This window comes from Chaetodon trifascialis, chromosome 10 (genome assembly GCF_039877785.1).
Source record: "Chaetodon trifascialis isolate fChaTrf1 chromosome 10, fChaTrf1.hap1, whole genome shotgun sequence".
Lineage (NCBI taxonomy): Eukaryota > Metazoa > Chordata > Actinopteri > Chaetodontiformes > Chaetodontidae > Chaetodon > Chaetodon trifascialis.
In genome coordinates, this window is record NC_092065.1 from 24,159,583 (window position 1) to 24,180,150 (window position 20,568).

The following is a 20,568-nucleotide window of genomic DNA, read 5'->3' on the forward strand; positions in this document are numbered from 1 at the left end:
ACACGAATTAATTAATCCGTAAACTTTGCAGCGAGCAAAGATAGAAAAGAAAGCGTGGTTTAAATTGTCGACTGTTATTCAACCGAGGACTACATTTCCGTTGTTTTAGAAGAGAATTTGATTTTAATAATCCACTGGAGACCTTGTCGTCCTGTCCGTATTAGCTAATTTGTAAAGTTAGAAAAATGGGCTCGTCAGTTTGCTTTCTTCTGATTTCCTCCTCACCTCATTCACACCCTCATAACTCATCACGCCACTTCGTTTAGAGGTTGGTCTACCACTGATTTGTTTTTTTCCTTTCTTTCCTTTGGTAAGTTTCGGTTTCCTTTCCGTGTAACCGGACGTCGCTGAAACTGTGGGAAGCTACCTAACATTAGCTCAGCTCTAACAACAGTGTAGCAGTGACTTGGCTTTAGACGTTTCAAGATGACCACAGTCGTCTCCAAGTTCATCCTCAAGACCCTGTGCGACCATCAGGGCTGCCTGGACTTCAAGCGCCTGGATGAGAGGATCACGCAGACTTTCACTGTTGCTGAACCGGTGCTGCGAGGTGTCTTGTTCGACGACGGTAAAATAGCCATCCAAAGAGGCACGAAGAAGGCTGTCGGCAGACAAATCATCAGCCCGGATAGTCTCATAGTCGCTAAAACCAGTCTGCGGCTCTGTCGGAGAAAACCCGGAGAGTGTCCTCAGTGCGAGGGGTTGCACCTGTGCAGGTATCTTGTTTGCGGGGATTGCACGTTCGGGTAAGTTCCTCTGCCTGCTGCTGTGTTTCACATGAGTTTGAAACCTGTTTTTTGTCAAGCAGTAGTCACAATTACAGCTGTATGGTGTTATTATGGTCTTTATGAAAAAAAGGGGAAATGATCAAGTTTGACGGCAGTAACTTGCTGACACACCCATGAATCCAGGATGACTTATGAACTGAACATCAGTAACACAGCTGCAGTAACAGTGCAGGTAAAGAAAGGATTATTTTACCTGATGCATGTCGGTCCACAGCTTTATTTAACTTTGCTGAAAGCAGAAAAACAATTGAAGAAAGCGTCAGTCGGTTTTCCAGCTGGACCTCTGTGAAAAGCAAACCTAAGACCTCAGTCCAACAAAGCATGCTCACTGTGGGTCCTCTGTTTAACCAGAGGATGGCAGCAAGAACTGTGCACTGTACACACTGTAAGACATGACAAAGCATGATGTCCACACTCACAGCAAGCCTGTCCTCACTGGTCCGATCAGTCAAGATGACAGCCTTCCCTGAAATGATTCACTTTATCTTTCAGACTCAAGTGTAAAAATCCCCACAGTCTGACTTCTGCACACAACGAAGAGCTTTTGAAGAAGAACAATCTCCAGGATTTGTCAGAGAAGCAGCTGTTCCAGCTGTTGCTGCAGAACGATCCGTATCTGCTTCCTGAGGTAGGTTTACGTGGGAAGTGAGAGTCCGTGTTGTGTAGAGAAGAATGTACATTTCTGAATGAACGGTCGTGTGTCATCTCCCCCTCCTCTGTACGCCCCTCTAGATTTGCCCACATTACAACAAGGGCAATGGTTTGCACGGCTCCTGCAGGTTCACCACCTCCTGCACCAAGCTTCACATCTGCATGCACTACCTCCAGGGCGACTGCAAGTTCGGCTCTTCGTGTAAGAGAACCCATGATGTCGATGCGCAGGGAGTGAAGCTCTTCAAAGGGTTCAGTCAGGAGAATATTAGAAACATTCAAGTGATCTACAGGAACAAATTAATCATCATGGGACAACAGGAGCATGGAGCTGCTGCTGTTCCTGGTAAAGGATAACAACTTTCATAGAAAACTTTCTCAACTTTTGAACTGGAGAATAGATTTTTCTACAGTATGTGTGTGTCTCCTGCAGCGCTGCCTCAGGTGAGAATCCCCACTCAGCAGCCTTCCCACACCAACCCTGCATCCCTGACTAGCTCTGCGTGTCCATCTAAAGCCTTGAGTGATGCTGACAGGAATGAAATCTGCCTCTTCTTCATTCGCAGACATTGCAGCTTCAAAGGTAACACTGAAAGCAGTCACACCCACGGTCAGTCCTTAATGCGTGTGTGTGGGAAGAGAGGATGTCTGTATGTGTCCACCGTCCAATGAGTGTCTTGTGACACTGGTCTTTGACAGAGAAGTGTGCTCGTGTCCACTGGCACCTCCCGTACAGATGGCAGGTTTTAGACGGTGATGGTGTGTCCTGGAAGGACCTGCCCAATATGGAGGACATCGAGAAGGCTTACTGTGATCCACAACATGACACAAGCTGCGTGGATCCACCATCGCCCACCGGAGGGATTTTCCGATTTCTGTCTTTTCAAAGGTGCGTGAACGGAGTAGTCAAGTCAATTTTATTTCTGTAGCACATTTACAGACGGCTGAGCCGCACCAAAGTGCTTCACGTGAAAGTGCTTAAAGTGCAATAATCACAGGAAAGAACTAGGGCAAAAGGAAAAGGGTTCAAAGACGTTGACTACAAGAGTTAAAATAAAGCAAAAACGACAACAAAAAAAAGATCATTTACAGGTAACTGAGAGATTACTAGGGAACATAATCACTAGCATTTGAAAAAGCAGACAGTAATCAAAGTGAAAAGAGGGGGGTCTTCAAATGGGAAATATTCAGAGTCTGAGCTGCATAGATGTGGAGGGGGAGGCAGTTCCAGAGTCTGGGGGCTGCTACTGCAAAGGCTCTGTCCCACCTGGTTTTTAACCTGGACCTGGGCACCTCCAACAGCAGCTGGTCAGCTGACCGTAGTGCTCTGGAGGGGGCGTGGTGGCGTAAAAGATCAGACAGGTAAGTGGGGGCCAGACCATGGAGAGATTTGGAAACAGTCAGTAGATGATTAAAATCAATGCTTTAGCAGATGGGGAGCCAGTGGAGCGATGGGAGGACCGGGGTGACGTGCTCGCACTTTTTTGTGCAGGTGAGGAGTCTGGCGGCTGAGTTCTGAACCAACTGCAAGTGGCGAAGCTGTGACTGATCGATGCCGGTGTGTAGAGCGTTGCAATGGTCCAGTTGTGATGTTATGAAGGCCTGAGTGACTCTCTCTGGGTCACTCTGAGGCGGGTAGGCCTTGGTCTTAGCTAGGGCTCTCAGATGGGAAAAGCTTTTCCGAACTACTGCGCTAAGCCGCTGCTCAAACTCGAGGGCACTGTCAGAAATCACGCCAAGGTTTCTGACAGAAGGCCAGACGTTGGAGGCGAGAGGGCGTAGGGCGTCGGTGGAGAAGGCCGGAGAGGTTCTGCCAAAAAATGATAATCTGTGTCTTGCTCTCATTAAGGTTGAGGAGTACACGCATGTAACAGATGTCTTCACAAACGTCGCCTGTCAAGTCATTGTTGGTTTACGCTCACTGCTTGCTTTCAGCTCTGCATCCCTCCCTGTGCAGTCAGTTGACTTCATGACGATGACATATGGAGGGTCTCCAGTTCGTCGCCTGTCCACTGCCTCCTCTGTGTCAAAGCCCCCCCACTTCGTTCTTACTACAGAGTGGCTTTGGTACTGGAAGGATGACGACAGGAAGTGGCTGGAGTTTGGACAGGTCAGTGTGTCTTTTTCCTTATCCTTCACAGCAGTGCTTCCCAACCACTGTGCCGCGGCACATAAGTGTGCTGTGAGGAATCATCAGGTGTGCAGGGGAAGATTATCAGATTTCACCTGATTGGCCCACGGACCAGTACCAGTCAGTGGGCCATTTGGTGCCGGGCCACACAGAGACTGAACAAAAAATATTTATTGATCATCAGAGTCTGAAAGAAGTTTTATTTTGAAAACCAGGTGCATCCGGTCACGTGATACGGTAGTAAAAAATTAAGCCCACAAGCAAAATAAGTAAAAAACAAACGTCTTTGGAGAGCTTCTTCGGAAGGGGAAAAGGCCAAATGATGAGACAGAAGAAGAGCCGACAACTGCCAAGAGAAAGAAAGCTGCATTTAAGAGACAATATCAGCAGTCCTACTTAAAATACGGGTTTATCGCTTTATCGCCAGGTGATCTTCACACACCAAGCCTCGCAAGTGAGGCAGTGAAGCCTTCTCGTTGAAGAGAAACAAGCGCAGGGCTCCCACTGATTACAGCTGCATTCAGGGTAATACTGAGTTGTATTTTTGATCATTTGTTTTTATTTGTTTCTGTGCCGGTCCGGCAAATTATTGCTTTACGTGAAACCGGTCTGTGGCGCAAAAAAGGTTGAGGGCCGCTGGCTCAGAGCACCAATCAGGAGAAATCTTCCTGTGTGTCTTTCTTCAGTTCCTGCAAGAATATCAGCTTTGTGTTCAACTAAACAGGCCCAGGTTTGACACTGAGTAAACTGAGACTAGATTTTCATTATATTCCAATAAATATACTTTTTGTGACATTACTGCTGCTGTGAAATTCGGAATTTCCCCTCGAGGGACGAATAAAGGAATATTGAATATTGAATTGAATTTTTGTCCTTGTGATTTTTCTAATGTAAAATATGTGCCATGGCTCAAAAAGGTTGGGAAACACGGCATCCCCCTCCCCGTTTCTCTCATTTCATCGCTGACAAACGCTGATGGATTGCTGCCTGTCTTTCTCCGCTCAGGGTGATAGCGACACACCAGCCTCTGTCACCTCTCAGACTCTGGAGAATGTGTACCTGGCAGATAGAGAAACAGAGATTTCTTTCGGTGCAGGAAAGCAGCAGTATATCCTGCACTTCAAAAGTGCGCCGGGAAGCCAGCAAATGTATCAGCAGAATGTAAAATACAAAACCAAGAGGGAGGTCAGGAGGAGGCCTCGCTTTGTGTCTGCTCACGACGTGGAGGTGAAGCTCAAGAGGTATTTTTATTTCCAGTTATTAATCGTGTTATCTGTGTAATTCTAACATTGCTGCTTTGAATCAAGTGTCTTCATTAGTCAGATTTCTCCTCTGTAGTGCATCACCAGTCAGCTCCAGCTCCTCCACAGCTGAAAGTTTCCCACCCCACTGGGACAAGAACGCCCTCCCAGACATTGGATACAAGGTATCTCTCTGGCATGTATTACTGTCCTAATATCTCTGTTTTCACTGTGTTGTTCCTTCTTGAACATCAAAGGTGTATTTGTACCCTTCATTACTCTGCACTGTACTCTTACCTTTCAGCTTGCACCCCTCTCCAAATCTGCGAAAGAGTATAGTATGATTGAGAAGCTGTTTAAGCGCACACTGCCCCAGAGTAGCATTCAGAGCATCCAGAGGATCCAGAACCCCTATCTGTGGAAAGTCTTTCAATGGTAAGTCACAGACCTGACTTTTTAGGCTGGAAGCATCTGTAGTTGATTATTTTGATGACAACAGTGTGTGTGACAACGTGAGAAGAGTCACTTGCCACGTAGTGATGAACCTACAGGGAATGATCAGCTGTGGTTTGGGCTTTATGGAGCTTTATATTAGTTTCAGCTCACTGCTCTCATAGCTTCATTTCTGTCAGAGAAAAAGCTCTAAAACAGCAGAAGTTGCAGTTGAACGCAGTGGAGAACTTAGCATCTAAAGAACCAGATTTCCAGTTTTCTCAGGAGTTGGCAGAGACCAGAAACAGCTGATAAAAGCAGTGAATCAACTACTGAGCGTGTGTGTTTTCTATATTGTGTGCTCAGGCAGAAAGAGCAGATGAAGAAGAGGAACGGAGGGAAAGCTGTGAACGAGCAGTACTTGTTCCACGGGACGGACGAATCCCTGATTGAGGCCATCTGCGAGCAAAACTTTGACTGGAGGATGTGCGGTGTCCACGGCACGGCGTACGGCAAAGGTGCGGTGAGGCGGCTCCAGCAGCCGCTCCACTATTATGAATATACAGCATAAGAGTGACGAAGAGCATAAGAGCACAAAGCAAACGTCTTTTCTTTAGGCAAGGCAAATTAGCACAATTCATACACCAGGCAGTTCAGTGCTTTACAGAAGCATAAAAATACATTAAAATCATACATTTCAAAGAAAGAAAGAAATTAGAAGAGAATAGAAAAATAAAAAAATATATTTAAAGGAAAATTAAAAAGGGCTGCACGGTGGTGCAGCAGGTAGTGCGCGTGCCTCACAGCAAGAAGGTTGCCGGTTCGATCCCCGGGTCAGGCGGGGCCTTTCTGTGTGAAGTTTGCATGTTCTTCCCGTGCATGCGTGGGTTCTCTCCGGGTACTCCGGCTTCCTCCCACAGACCAAAAACATGCTCATTAGGTTAATTGATGACTCGAAATTGTCCGTAGGTGTGAGTGTGAATGTTTGTTTGTCCTTTCATGTGGCCCTGCAATCGGCTGGCGACCGGTTCAGGGTGTACCCCGCCTCTCGCCCATTGTAGCTGGGATAGGCTCCAGCCCCCCGCAACCCCGAAAGGGATAGGCGGTATAGATAATGGATGGATGGATGGAAAATTAAAAACAGAAGCCAGTAAAAGACATTAATTCAGCATTTAGAATGATTGAAATCATTCAGCAGATATATTTACTTAAAGTAAAAGCTGTAGCAAATAATAATGTTTTCAAGCCTGATTTAAATGAGCTGACGGTTGGTGCAGACCTCAGGTGTGCAGGGAGGATGCTCGGCAGGTGAGGAGCATAATAACTGAAAGCTGCTTCACACAATAGACCTGTCCCTGATGACCTGAGGGGTCTGGATGCTTCATATGGGGTTAATAAATCTAGAATATATTTTGATCCTGTTGCAGCACGGTGGCACAGCAGGTAGTGTGGTTGCCTCACAGCAAGAATGTCGCTGGTTCGATCCCCGGGTCGGGCAGGGCCTTCCCGTGCATGCGTGGGTTCTCTCCGGCTTCCTCCCACAGACCAAAAACATGCTCATTAGGTTAATTGCTGACTCTAAATTGTCCTTAGGTGTGAGTGTGAGCGTGAATGGTTTGTATATGTTATATTTTAAAGTCTATTCTTGGACTCACAGGAAGCCAGTGTAGCGATCTGAGGACTGGTGTGATCTGGTCCATTTTTCTGGCGTTTGTAAGGACTCGTGCAGCAGCATTTTGGATCAGCTGTAGTTGCCTAATTGTTTTTTTGTTTAGGCCAGTAAAGACTCCATTGCAATAGTCCAACCTACTGAAAATGAATGCATGAACAAGTGTTTCCATGTCTTCTTTGGACAGACATCCCTTAATTCTGGTTTTATTTTTCAGGTGGTAGTAGGCTGATTGTTAAAATTCAGGTCAGAATCAATAATTACACCAGTATTTCTGGCTTTATCTGTTGTTGTCAGTGAGGTGGAGTTAAGGTGAGACTTTAGACTTACTGTGCTGCAGCAGACGTCGCCGTGGCAGCAGAGCAGCACCGTCACCCCTCTGGACTGTCAGCAGTAACGCTTCCTTTTTTTTTTTAGGGAGCTACTTTGCCAGAGATGCGTCTTACTCACACAGATACGCCAGCGCCAAACAAAGCCACAACAAGACCATGTTTGTCACTCTGGTCCTGGTGGGGGAGTACACCAGGGGAAGCAGCAGCTATGTCCGGCCCCCGGCAAAAGGAAGCAGCAGCACCCTCTACGACAGCTGTGTGGACAATGAGCTCGCCCCCAGCATCTACGTTATCTTTGACAAACAGCAGATTTACCCAGAGTATCTTATCAGGTACTCGTAAGTCTTTTTCTGAGGGTATAAACTATATTATGGGATGCTCTTTGCTTTGACTAGAAGCAGCAAATGGCTTTGTTAAAGGTTTGTGGAGAATTACAGTAGCAGAGGGTTAATTTAGGTCCTTTGCTTAAATAAAAGTAGTAATACTAGTTAATAGTACTGCGTTCAAAATCTTGAGTAAAAGTCCAGAAGTCCAAAGTGTACTTACTGGATCAGTACTACTCATGCATTAAATGGTTGAAGCAGACTGAGGTGGAGCTAATTTGAATTTCTTTCTATGCATTGCATCCTTTTTTTTTAACAGTTAAAAATATGTGGCGTCGTATTTTACAAACTGACGTTACGGTATTTTCCTCTGAGGTGAAGTGCAGATGTAACGGAGGAGACGGTGGAAATCCTTGGTGGAACTTTTGTCTGATCATTACAGAGCGTCCCGGTGGGTTTCTAATATGTCAAAAAGTACTTAATTCCCTGGCCAGTGTCTGCTTTTGTGATGTCTGTGTATTTTGGTGTGACAGGATCGTCTGAATCTCGGCACCAAGGGAACACGTTCTCTGGTGTTCAGTTTTGGAATGACGTGCACTCATTCTGTAATAAAGCCATGTCATGTCATGCTATGTCAGTGTGATTATATAACAAAAGAACAACCCAACAAAGAGAAGCTTCATTATGTAAAGATTTAGTTCCACACAAGTGAATTTGATCCATTTTGAACGTGTCACTGGCATGTTCAGCGCCCAACCTTCAATCCCAGCTGCTGAAACACACATCGTTCATCACAGACCTGTGAATGCATCATCAGTAAATCACTCTTAATCTATACATTCAAAATGAAAATGGATTCAGGACTGCAATTCTCAAAAATCAATTATTTCCAAACAGATTTCCTTTCCTACATGAGATCATTTTTTCATTTCAGTGAGGTATAAATGTTCTCCTTAGACAGCAATAAATGACATCATCAAGAGTAAAGTGACACAATGCCCGAAAGTCAGGTCCAGTTTCCTAATCTGGCGCATCTGATCAGGTCATTAGGAAAAGAAAGAGCTGAGGATCACAAACCACTCCGTCACTCAAACACAGAAATGACAGGCATCGTGTCACAAAGTCTTCAGTGTAGTCAAATATGATCAGTATCATCGAACCAAAGTGGCAGCTCCGTCCCTTCTTCATCATTTGCTGTGAAAATCTGAGACTGTGTGATGGTTAATTAACCACCATTCATGGTACAAGCAGCAGAGCTCTCCTGTCAGTAGAGCACACTTTGTTCAGTCTTTGTTCGTACGTCCTCCAGCTCCTTCTCTCTCTCTCTCCTGGTATTATTTATCACCACAGTACCCGGTGAAGCCATCAGCAGGGCGTTGAGAGGGACCTAAAACGGCGTCCTCCACAGCGCCTGACCTCACACTTTTGCGCCAAGTATGACAGCAACACTGTTTCTCAGCTGCACTTTCCACTAGATAAGCACTATAATCAAGCTGGACGCTGCACTGTCCTTTTATTAAAATGACTCAGTTGTGTTTTGGTTTCCAGTGGAAATATTTAAATGCAAAGGGACAGATCCAGAAAACTCACACACCACTGACACTTTCTAATCGTCTGCTGGAGGATTACCACGGCTTTCTCCCAGCTCTCTTCTTTGAATCCTCACAAATATGCCGTTCTTGGGTCCTAGAGTGCTCGACGACTGCAACTCAAGAGGGACCTGCATGAAGAAGAGGACAGCATGTGTGACTGGAACATCCTCCATGCACTTTTTAAATGTAGGAATACGTTCATAACCACATTTGTAAACAGATGACTATTAAATTCTGACTGATTCAACAGATGTTTTCAAACACACAGGTGTGTAAGTGTGTCCTCTGTGCGTATGAATCATGTCACAGACTCAAACTGTTTTGAGCACGCTGCTGTCTGTCGTGTTTGAAGCCCACCTTGGTCTCAGAGCAGGCCACGACGGTGAACCTGCGGAACAGATGCACGAGAGCCATTTTCATTTCCAGCTGGGCGAGCCTCATGCCCACGCAGTTCCGGGGACCGGCCCCAAACGGCAGGTACACAAACGGATGCCGGCTGGCCTTGGCCTCTGGCGTGAACCTGGAGATTCAAGTCATTTCAGGTTTAGATGCAACACACAGCGCAGTTTTTCCTCTCACTGTAAGAACAGGCTCGTACCGCTCGGGGATGAAGCGCTCAGGCTCTGGCCAGTGCTCCGGGTCATAGTGGAGGAAGCCTGCTGGGATCTCCAGTGTGGCTCCTTTAGGGAGGAACTGGCCGTTCAGCACACAGTCATGGTCGATGTCTCTCGCAAACCTTTGTGGGGAAAAATTCCATGTTTTATACACCGAATTTTACCTTTGCTACCATCTTCCTGTATGCTATGATGAGACACAGCTAAGAATCTGCTGTATGTATGTACATAAATAAGTGAACTTGTTCCTTGAGGGATCACTAAATCCAGTAAAAATGGATCTTTTATCCTCATGTAATATTCTTAATGTACCTGAATCCAGGGGGGTACAGGCGCAATGCTTCACTTATAACCATGTCTAAATACTTCAGCTCCTGGACGTTTGTGTAATCTGGTGACTCCTACAACAAAGAGGAAAACACAAGATAAATTCATCATTCAATAAAAGTTTCAAGCAGAAAAATTAAAAAGTGAAATTGTCTTGCTATGACATAAATCCACAGCAGCTCACAGCTACAACCTTCTGTCCAAAGTAGAAGCTCAGCGACACACTCACATGTGTGGTGAAGAAGTCATCCACCTCTTGTTGCACTTTGCTCTGACATTCGGGGTGGATGGCCAGGAGGTAGCAGGTGAAGCCCAACGTGTTCCTGCTGGTCTCAAAGCCTGCCAGAAGAAAGACGAACGCCTGCCCCACGATCTCATCCTCAGTTATCTTCTTCTGCGGGCGCCTGGCGGAGGGCTCCTGCGGGTGAAGACGGTCGTCCTGGTCGGAGGCTGACGGCTGTGCCTGCTGGTTCCTGTGGTCCAGCTCGCCGGCAGGGTTCGCTGTGTCGAACTGTTCCAGAGACACGCACTCCTTGCTGGTTCGTGCGTCCAGCATCAGCTGAAGGAAGTCTCGGCGTCTCTATGTACAAAAAAGAATGATCAATAAATTCATTTAACGTAGGATTCACTGGAAATCGTACCTGTCCATGAGATTCACCTGTTCAGGAGGCTGCTCCTCTCTCTGCGCGATGATCTTCTGAATGCTGTTGATGAAGAACTGATTCATCTGGTCTCGTCTTTTGTTGGGGATGAATCGCACCAGAGGAGCCGCGATGAACGGAAAAGCAACTGCACACACAAGCCAGATGTGTCGGTGTGACTGAAATGGCAACTTAGCTGCAAGTTAGCTGCAGCAGATGATGGTAAACGGTCCAGTTTCAGGTCTATGCTTTAGACCTGATTGCATTCCTTTAGAAGTGTCTCAAATGTAATGATTCATACACTGAAATAACGATACAAACAGATTAGACTGACTGAAGAGCAGCATGATGGGCCTGAAGAAAGAAAAGGAGAAGAACATCTGCGCGTGGCGGACAAACGGGTCATCTGGGTTGTTCTGAGAGTCCACCTGAGTTGCGAACGCCACGCTCGCAATGACATCCATGGTGAAGCAGCCAAAACACCTGCAGAACGTGAGCACAGACCAAAAGTCTGAGAGAGGGCAGAAAAAAGACGCCGTAATGCTAACAGACGCTGTTCGTCGCCTGTGTGATTACCTGTGAATGTCAAAGGCCTCTCCAGACTCAGCGTAAACATTCAGGTTGTTCATCAGGGCATCGGTGGCTGTGTTGATGAGCGGGACCATCTGCAGGAAAACATAAGAGACAGAGACGCACAGCTGCTGAGACCTGGGTCCCACGTCAATGCACGTCCTGTAAATACTGCTTCGTGAAAAATTAACCCACAAATGCAGTTAGTCACACCTGTCTGCCCCCCAGCTCCACTCTTCTTACTCTCTATGGCGAATGGGCTGATTGTATTTGGCGCCCAGTCACAGTCAATGGACACAGTCTTATCTCACCTCCTTCATCTTGGCTGCACTGAACGATGGGGTCAGGATGCTCCGCACTCTCTTCCAGCGTTCATTCCTCAACATGAGCAGACAGTCAGTCATGGGCTTGGTGGCAAAGCGGACAGTCTGCATAGACAGACAGACAGACAGACAGACAGACAGACAGACAGACAGACAGACAGACAGACAGACAGACAGACAGGCAGGCAGGCAGGCAGACAGACAGACAGACAGACAGACAGACAGACAGGAGAGTACGTCACATCATGGAAGCTTGTATTGGAATCACGAGTACGTTCACAGTGTACACGTGCTTTCATTAACGTCCTCACCATTCTGTTGGGGAACCTGCTGAAGTCTTTGACCATCACTTGTCTCAGCATGTCAGGGTCCGCTATCACAATCACCGGTCTGCGGCCCAAATAGTACCTCAAATATGCCAATCAGAGTCAAATCAACAACAATCTTAATGCTGTCATGTTTTTTTTAATCAAGCCAGTGTTTTACATTTTGCAGTGTGGAAGAATTCAAATCAATATTGTTCAGACCATCATTCTATCGGACGCTCAGAAAGAAACATTTCTTCTACTTACCCACAAACTCTGCCATGTGTCTTTATGAGCTCATTGATGGCGGTGAAAAAACCCTGAGAGGAAAGTTAAAGAACTGCATCAGAACAGACAGAAAAACAACATCCCACTCTTCAGGAAGGAAGGGCCAGAGTTGTCTCTATTTTTTGAGCCGACAGAGGTCCTTCAGCATCTGCTGGACTATGCTCAGGATCTTCTATGAGTCTGTGGTGCTATTCTCTACGGTGTTGCATGCTGGTGCAGCAGGCTGAGGACTCAACAAACTGATCCCCAAGGCCAGTGACGTTGTGGGGATGGAGTGTGACTCTCTGATGGTGGTGTCAGAGAGGAGGATGCTGACTGAGCTACGGACTATCTTGGACAACGTCTCACACCCACTTCATGATGTGCTGGTCAGGCACAGGAGTACGTTCAGTGAGAGACTCATCCCACCAAAACTCAGGACTGAACGCCACAGGAAATCATTCCTGCCTGTGGCCATCAACCTGTACAACTCCTCCCTCTGAATGGCCCTCAGACTTATTTTATTTTTTCTCATCTAATTAATCTCTTCTATCTCTTCTATTCTTATAAGGAGCACCTGTAACAAAAACAGTTTCCCCTCTGGGATCAATAAAGTATCTCTGAGAGGCTCTTCTTGTTGGACACAGATTGATATTTGAGCTGTTTCCTTCATGTAAATTGTAGTGGAGAGTGTGCAGTGGCTGACATAATGACAGCTTATCAACCACATGACTCTGTGGAAGCTGCATGTAGTCGACTAAGCGCCCAATGAAAGGCCCAGCATTGAACCTCACCTATAATCCCTGACCAAAACTAAAAGCCATGAGAGGAATGAAGGCAAATCAATTTCCTGCTCTTACATGAAGCACATTGGTGAAAACTTGTGAAGTGTGAAAAGGCAAATGTGAAAAACTGAAAAAGCAGGAAAATATATTCTTGACAAAACCTGTGTTGACTCGTGTCTCTCCTGACACAAATGTGCTGAGTTGCTTTAGCGAAATGCTCCACACACAGAGTCTTAGACACTTTGCTCTGGCTCGCTTCTTTATTGAATGGAGCACCTTCAAATCCAGCCCTCAGAAGGACTGTACCAATGAATCTGCATAGGCTTTAAACATACTCACCTGGGCTGTCATGTAAAAGGCCAAAGAGACTGTGGATTCACCACAATCAGCACTCAATTTACAGTGTTGGTTAATACCCTGCTAAGCCAGTAGAGGTCACTGGTTAGTCAAGCCAGAGCTGGTAGAAGAGGGAATAATGCCTCTGTGAGATGATCACCATGATGATCAATAACGCAGCCCCTCACAGCTTCATCTTTGCATGTTGGCACTTTGTTTTCTACAAAACCTTTTTTGTTACGTGAGCCCAGCTTCACAAATTCTGCCAAAATTCAAAATATCATAAACTACTACCCCAAAATTGTGCAACTGTGCAGTGTCCTACATATTCCAAGTATGTTAAGAACATTTTATGACTCTGTGGTGGCATCTGCAATTTAAAAATATAGATTTTTCTTAACTAAGTCATGTTTCTTTTTCAGCTCTCTGGCATTAAACTATTTGTGGGTCACATGGTTGCTGTTTTTGAGTGTTACTCAATGTGGAAATCTGATAAGGTGCTCTAATATGGTGGAAGGAAGGCATTTCTCACATTAGTGGGTAAAATGTGTCGCACTCCCAGCAGATTCTCACAGAAATGAAAGACAAAGAAGAAAGCTGGATGGAAACTGCAGTAAAATCTCACCTGGCGAAACCTGAAAATGTTGCCAAGGAAAGGCAGCGGCTTTGGATGTTTAATGCCACATCGAGAAAGGACGGAAAAAGGGTAAACTGAATACCTGCAAGACACACAGACACAGAGCACAGTCTTGTGCGGATGAGTGCTGCAAACATCAGATCTGAGTTTCCAAAAAGTGTCTGCTTCATCTCACCAGTAGATTACATGACTGACAGCAGCTGCAGCATCACAGACAGACGAGGATTAAAGGCATTTACTCACCAGTAGAGAAGACCCAGAAAGATGAGGAAGAGGCTGAGTGTGACGGACCATCCGCTGAGGTGGAATATGTTTAGGAAGTCAACTAGAGCCTCCATGATGAAGACCTCCTCTCACCTCTTCACTGATCCATGAAGGCTCCTGGAACAGAAAAAGATGGCTTATATTATGGCTTTTATTTTATTATTTTTTTCTGTGTCCTAATAATAAATCATGATTCTACATCTTATTTTTTATCAAAAGAAATCACATGACAGTGGCAGAACATCTTTTTGTGGACTTCACTCTGTCTTATCTCCTAAAGATTACTTGGTTAGTTGCCAGAGCAGCTTGTTAAATATTTGCTTTTCGGAGCTTTGCCTTGAGAGAGCTCGCCCTTGACTGCGTTTTAAATAGTGGGGATGGGGACATTTATCCATCCTGTCGGCATGCACAAATGCTGCATTTGAGACCTGTTAACGTGCCACAGTTAATCCTACACATATCATTGTTATAGCTAAAGCACACAGTCTTAAACAGCTAAACGCACGGTGTATCTTTATTTAGGTTAAAAAAAACAGCATTTAAAACTCTGACGTCACATTGTAGCTTATCATTGTAGGCAGCTACGACAAAACTTCGCGGGCTGTCTGAATGACTTTACAGCACGTCGTATCATATTTTCAAGAACCACGTCTGCGTTATTCTATCTCTGGAGAAAGTCCGCATCTTTCTGAGTAAATGCTGCCAAAAGCGGAATTGTGTAACGAGTATCTGTGTACACTTACCTCACACTGCCCTCGCTTGTCAATTTTGTCATTGGGTAAGTCCTCTTCGTCGTGGCCGTAGGATAAAACCAATACCGAGCTGAGGTACATACTGCCACCTACTGTACGGGAGCATATAGCAGCCAACAGCAGCAGCAGAGAAATTAAATACAATGCAATGATTGCATAAATAAATAGCATTAACAAATATCATACAAGATATAAATTAAATTCCAAATTACAATATTAATATTATAGACAAGTGTAAGTATGGACACCCATATCCCTTTCGCTTCTGCATACCTCATTGCGTAGTATACTGTACAATAAGCAGACATCTCCCTCGGTTTACAGAGTCAGGGACAGTGTGTGGAGTTTGAAAAACTAAGTAATATGGTGTACAGAAACAGGACAGTTTTTCAGCAACAAGCTTTTCTAAGAAGTGAATATATAGATTCGGCCTCCCTTCAGGCTTCCCTAAACTGCTCACCAAATATAATACAGCCTATACATCATCCGAAAGTCATTTATCGCACAATCCCCTCGCAGTTCTCATCATGCAGTTTGTTTGTGGACTTGTTACTGAGATAATTAGTTAACATTTGATTGAAAATTCAGCACAAGGAGTTTACTAATAGATCCGGAGAGGTTCCACTAAGTAAACATCTATCAAAAATAAGACTTGGAAAGGAGCCTAGCTGAAAAATAAAAAAACAAAACATCCATCTATACCAGGAGAGGTTTCATCTGAAGGAGATATCAACATCAACATCTCCTCAGTTTTGTCCTGGATAACCTTATCAAGTGCAAAACTACATATTTATCCCTTATAATGCTGTTGCAACATCTTTTACCTGCTCTACCTGCTCATCCGATGCTTGCTATGAAGTTGAAATTATCCATCACACTCACAAATTCAATAACCAGGTTCTTTTTAAATCAAAACTTTATTACAACTAACTACACAGACAATAAGTACTTACTGAACACAACTACTAACAAGACACAGTATAACGACAGACATGCACACACAATCAGTAACTACTACACACACAAATAAATGAAGAAATAAGTGTGAACATTAACACAAAGAATACAGCGATGAACAATCAATGAATAAATGATCAAATGACTGAAATGACAAGTGCGACAACATACCAAAACCATCAGACCAGATCAAACATGATGTCTTAATCACATGCATTGATTAGTGGCAACACAAGAGAGCAAGTGCAACCACAAGAACCTTTTGCTTCTCCTTGCTTTAGTCTTCTCTAGAGAGGGGACAGTGTCAAATGTACGGTGTTGGAGTTTCAAAACTTCACCACAATCATCATCATCTATTTTGTTGTAATTCTTTACTTTTATTCCCATTTCTTTCCAAAAGAATTGATAAAGTTTTCTAAAACTTTACTGCTTCCATGTTTAAAGGCTTAGCCATCACAGGTGCTGAAGAACACCAACACACCTTCTGAATAACAAAAAAATCCTCAATGATAAATGAGTAGTACACTGTATTAACCCAGGTTTACATGTGATGATGACAATCATGCTATAACCTCTGTTATAATAAAGATGGTAATAATATCAAGTAGCCTTAGGGCATATGCTAGAGGTTAAAAAAAAGGCTTTAATTTAAACCCAGTTTAAAGTATTATTTGAAATATGTCATTAGAGTTGAAGCAAGGACCCACAGTAATGAAACTGTGGCTCCCAAGTGATCAGCCATGTCACTGAAAAATAGGTTGGTGTCAACTACAACAAAACGGTGATCCATGCTTTCTAAAAATATCATGCACTTCCCTTTGTCACATAAGGAAACCGTTCCTATTAACATAATCAAACATAATCAATTGATGTACATTTAGCTCTGCATCGCAAAGTCAGTTCCTTTGCCCTTTGTTCCCTGTGAGTCCTTGATGAAGTCTGGATGGTGGAACATTGGCTCTTAAAAGGGTCAGCTGCAGGTCAGCGCCAGGACCGATCTGTGAGAGCAGGTCATAAATTAATAAACTGGCTTAAGTCCAATGCACTCAGCATTCATGTGCTCATCCTTCATGAATCTTGCAGGCCTGCTCCTCGGCCCAGAGGCCACGTGGACGACAACTTCAAGGAATGTTTATTCTCTTAATAAAATATACCAAATGTTCATCAGCATCCGTGTTCATTCATGCTACCCTGTTAACACTGCTGCAGGTTAAATTGACTTCATCCAGCATACGAGCTGTCAAACTGCCCACCTTGTTGATGAAAAAGTTCTTAAAATAAGCAACAATGCATGACCTGGTGATAAACTGACCTGCACAGTCCACATATTTTTAGAGATTATCTGACTTCTTACTCATTATTTCATTCAAAGTTTTCCATCATTTGCAGCTGTCATTTACAGAGCTGCACACTTTTGTCTGAAAAGCTCTTTCTGTTCAACGTTATTAACTTGGTGACCTTGTTTCTCAACTTGCAGTAACAGCCTCTCCCTAAAAGGAGCCTTGATATCCTTTGCATTGTCCACCTGAAGTACCACAGATCCCAGTTCATCCCTTATGTTGCACTTCTGCCCTTTAAAGACCTTTTCCTTCAATTTTTTGAAACCCTGTTAACAAAATTTTCTTAACATCATAAGAACCACTGCAAATCTTTAACATCATTCAAAATGAGTCTGCAGTAAATGTTTTGTACAACCTGCTCTAATCCAGACTTGAGCATTATAGTTTTTCATGTTAAACCAATCAAACTGTGACCACTGCATCCTACTGCTGCTAATCCTGCCTGTGAACTCATGAACTCATCTATGTTAGAGAAAATGTTTTCATTGGTTGCGGTTTTAACATGAGCTCTGTATTTAGTTATCGTGCCACAAATAAACAAAAACATGGAGGTGAAAATGAGCCATTTCATTGCAAATGCATCCCACCACAAGCAAGCCAATGATTTGTTCAACGCGAGAGGAGACCGAAATGAATTTTAGCTGCAGTGTTCAAATGTCATCTAAAGCAGTGAAGTCTCACAAAAAATAAACAATGAGATTTTTGCCCTTTACAGAATAACAACACTTGTCTTCACACTGTCCTTCAAGCCTTGAACGTTCAATGAACACAACAAAATTTTAACATTTTCTATTAACACTGTGACAAAAAGTGAACTGCAAGTGTAACAGCTGTTTAAACCACAACTCAATCACTGAATGAAGAGTAGCTTTTAGAAGTATTTTCCACTGTGTGGCCACAGCCTCCCATGGTAACACTTCAGCAAACGAAGGCCTTCATCGTTGCAGACCTGAGAGTCTTTGGTCCGATGCCAGATCTCCTCCTTCATCCCACCTTTTGGTGAACAGTATGACGCCTGGCCTTATTGTGCATATTTTTTCTAACTCCATAGATGAAGTCAACTGCTTCTTCCAACTTCGATTCCATATCTGGGACAGTCTTAGGATATGGGTGACTCAGATGTCTTCATCTTTTTTTCTCTTCCAAACCTTTGATTCGGAGACACCACCTCTCACCTTAAGATCGTTGTTCTCTTTGCAAAGTTGGTTGCTTCATTTCTCTTCTTCCTCCGTGTTGAACTGGACTGGCTTCGTTAAGCCAGCAATCATGATGCTGCTTTGTTTTATCTGCTCACTTAAGTTGGACAGCTCTCTTGCCCATTCTCTTTTCAAGGCTTTGTATTGCTTCCAAAATGGTCTCATCCAAAACTTCAGCACTTTTACCATTGTCTGTTGACTTCTTACTTGGCTTTGGTGGTGCCGAGTCATCTCTGTGCTCCCTCTTATTTAGAGTTACGTCCTTCATGCTCCACTTCTCCACCGCTTTATTTTCTTTCAACATTTGGCGAAGTTTTCTGTCCTTTGAGATTCAGTTTTAGTTTGGCAAGCTTAACTAACTTTTGTGCCTCCATTTTAACTTTCAAGAGTGGATGATCAACAACTTTGGACTAAAATTTGGGACCAGTGTCCTTTGTCTTTGGCTGCAGGCTGGCATCTTCCTTTGTCTCTGGTTGAGCTCCATGCACACCGAATCTCTCACTGTTCTGTCACGGCATCCATAAGCTCTGTTTCTCTCCAGGTCAACTCATTTCCAAACTCTGAGCAGGAATGTACTCTTTTCAACATCCACAAGGGATGTTAGCAGGAGCAGTCTTCTTTACCGCCTGAACAAACATGGTGTACTTGTCTGGTGTGGGTTCAGCATCTAATAGTGCTTTTTCTATCCGTTCTTTATACTCAGCCCTTCTCAAGGTTGAAGCGGCGTAGAAAAGGGACTCCCGGCTTTGTTTTGGCAGGCTTGATCATAACTGAGATTGGTTGAAGTGGTGACCTGGGAAGCGGGTTCAGCGCCACTTTCTCTCACGCTAGTCTCCAGATGACAAAACAAAGGTCAGGGTTGCAGCCTCTTCTCCAGCAGCAACTATTGAAAGACTTTAGCGTTGTGAATCAACTCCAGCTGCATGCATGTTTTCCATCCAGCTTTCGACTAGTTCACCGTTCTCCGCTGCTCCACGAGGTCGCCTCCTATGCAGGAAACGGAGACTCAACAGCTTTGCAGCAGAGGTGCTCAACATCGTCACAAATGTTGCAGCAGCAGAGATCTGTGCTTTGTTTGAAGCTCCTGTCCACGGTGGCCTGGGGGAAACAGACAACGAGCCAGAACACAGTCCAGAACCAGCCTCTACTGTGGCTCATGTCCATGAATAGCCAGCACTCAGCCCAGAGGAAAACTCTGCTGTGGTTCCAGCTCCACCTCCTCCTGTGACCCCCAGTCATCTCTGCTGTTCAGGAGGGGCAGAGTGTCAGTACAGAGCAGGATGAGCTGACCATCAGGCAGGATGAGGCCCAAATGCAGCCTGAGGGTGGAAACCAAGGACTCGCTTCATTGCTTGAGAGAAACACAACCTGAATGCACAGACTGTTGTTAATTGTTGTTAATTTTGTCATATTACTACTCAAAAAAAAAAAAAAAAAAAGATGTTGTTGCACTGCAGTCAGTTTGCATCAGTTTCACTTATTGTGAATCAATGCAACATTTGTTTACAACATTTATTTAACCCATTCTCTTACACTCTCTTACACAGACATTGTTTTTGATTTAACAGGCAGAACTCTTCCCTTGTCGTTGGCCTTCCTGGGACGTGGACGTGGATGTAGATGTGGATGTGGACCAGCCAATTGTCCCAGGACTCTTTAGTACCACAGCAGTCCAGTGAACACACTGAACCACTTCCAGACCCTGAACATTACATGAGTCAGAGAGTCAACAGTAGTTAGCAGAAGCTGACTGACTGCTTTCAGCCTACTGTTCGCTGTTTTTACAACTTGACTGGTCTGATGTTGAATGCAATTAAAGACAACATCAGACATCTAAAATGATTATGTGACTTCCTTGACTTGCTGTGATGTCAGGTTACCATAACATATCAACGAGCCATTCGTTTGCGGGTGTCATGATATAGGCATTAACATTTTAACATTTTAACAAGCAGGCACACTGAAACCGACATCTTTAGTTTCTTGTCCACTTTGGAAACAGTAAACAGAGAAATCACTGGTAAAAAAAAAAGTCTACATACTGATCATGTACTGAAATGGCCTCAAGGCAATGAAGCCTGAAAGTTGGGAGAGT

The 20,568-nt window shown here is 44.3% G+C and overlaps 2 protein-coding genes across 2 annotated transcripts; one reads left to right on the forward strand and one right to left on the reverse strand.

The window, feature by feature from the left end:
* The first annotated feature begins 384 nt into the window (after positions 1-384).
* parp12a (poly (ADP-ribose) polymerase family, member 12a) lies at positions 385-7,586 on the forward strand. The gene is made up of 11 exons (XM_070971821.1): positions 385-746; positions 1,281-1,416; positions 1,521-1,785; positions 1,873-2,022; positions 2,139-2,328; positions 3,375-3,549; positions 4,576-4,811; positions 4,909-4,996; positions 5,116-5,246; positions 5,610-5,761; positions 7,330-7,586. Exons 1-11 carry the CDS (start codon positions 427-429, stop codon positions 7,584-7,586), a joined length of 2,100 nt encoding a protein of 699 aa, XP_070827922.1. The 5' UTR covers positions 385-426.
* A 656-nt stretch (positions 7,587-8,242) lies between these two features.
* On the reverse strand, positions 8,243-15,016 carry tbxas1 (thromboxane A synthase 1 (platelet)). Its single transcript, XM_070971472.1, has 14 exons — positions 14,972-15,016; positions 14,208-14,345; positions 13,953-14,046; positions 12,207-12,259; positions 11,946-12,042; positions 11,623-11,739; positions 11,318-11,406; positions 11,076-11,224; positions 10,759-10,889; positions 10,330-10,680; positions 10,086-10,174; positions 9,758-9,895; positions 9,517-9,679; positions 8,243-9,287 (listed from the first exon to the last, which is right to left on the reverse strand). The coding sequence occupies exons 2-14, from the start codon at positions 14,300-14,302 to the stop codon at positions 9,174-9,176; spliced, it is 1,680 nt and encodes a 559-aa protein (XP_070827573.1). The 5' UTR covers positions 14,303-14,345; positions 14,972-15,016; the 3' UTR covers positions 8,243-9,173.
* Positions 15,017-20,568: the final 5,552 nt, after the last annotated feature.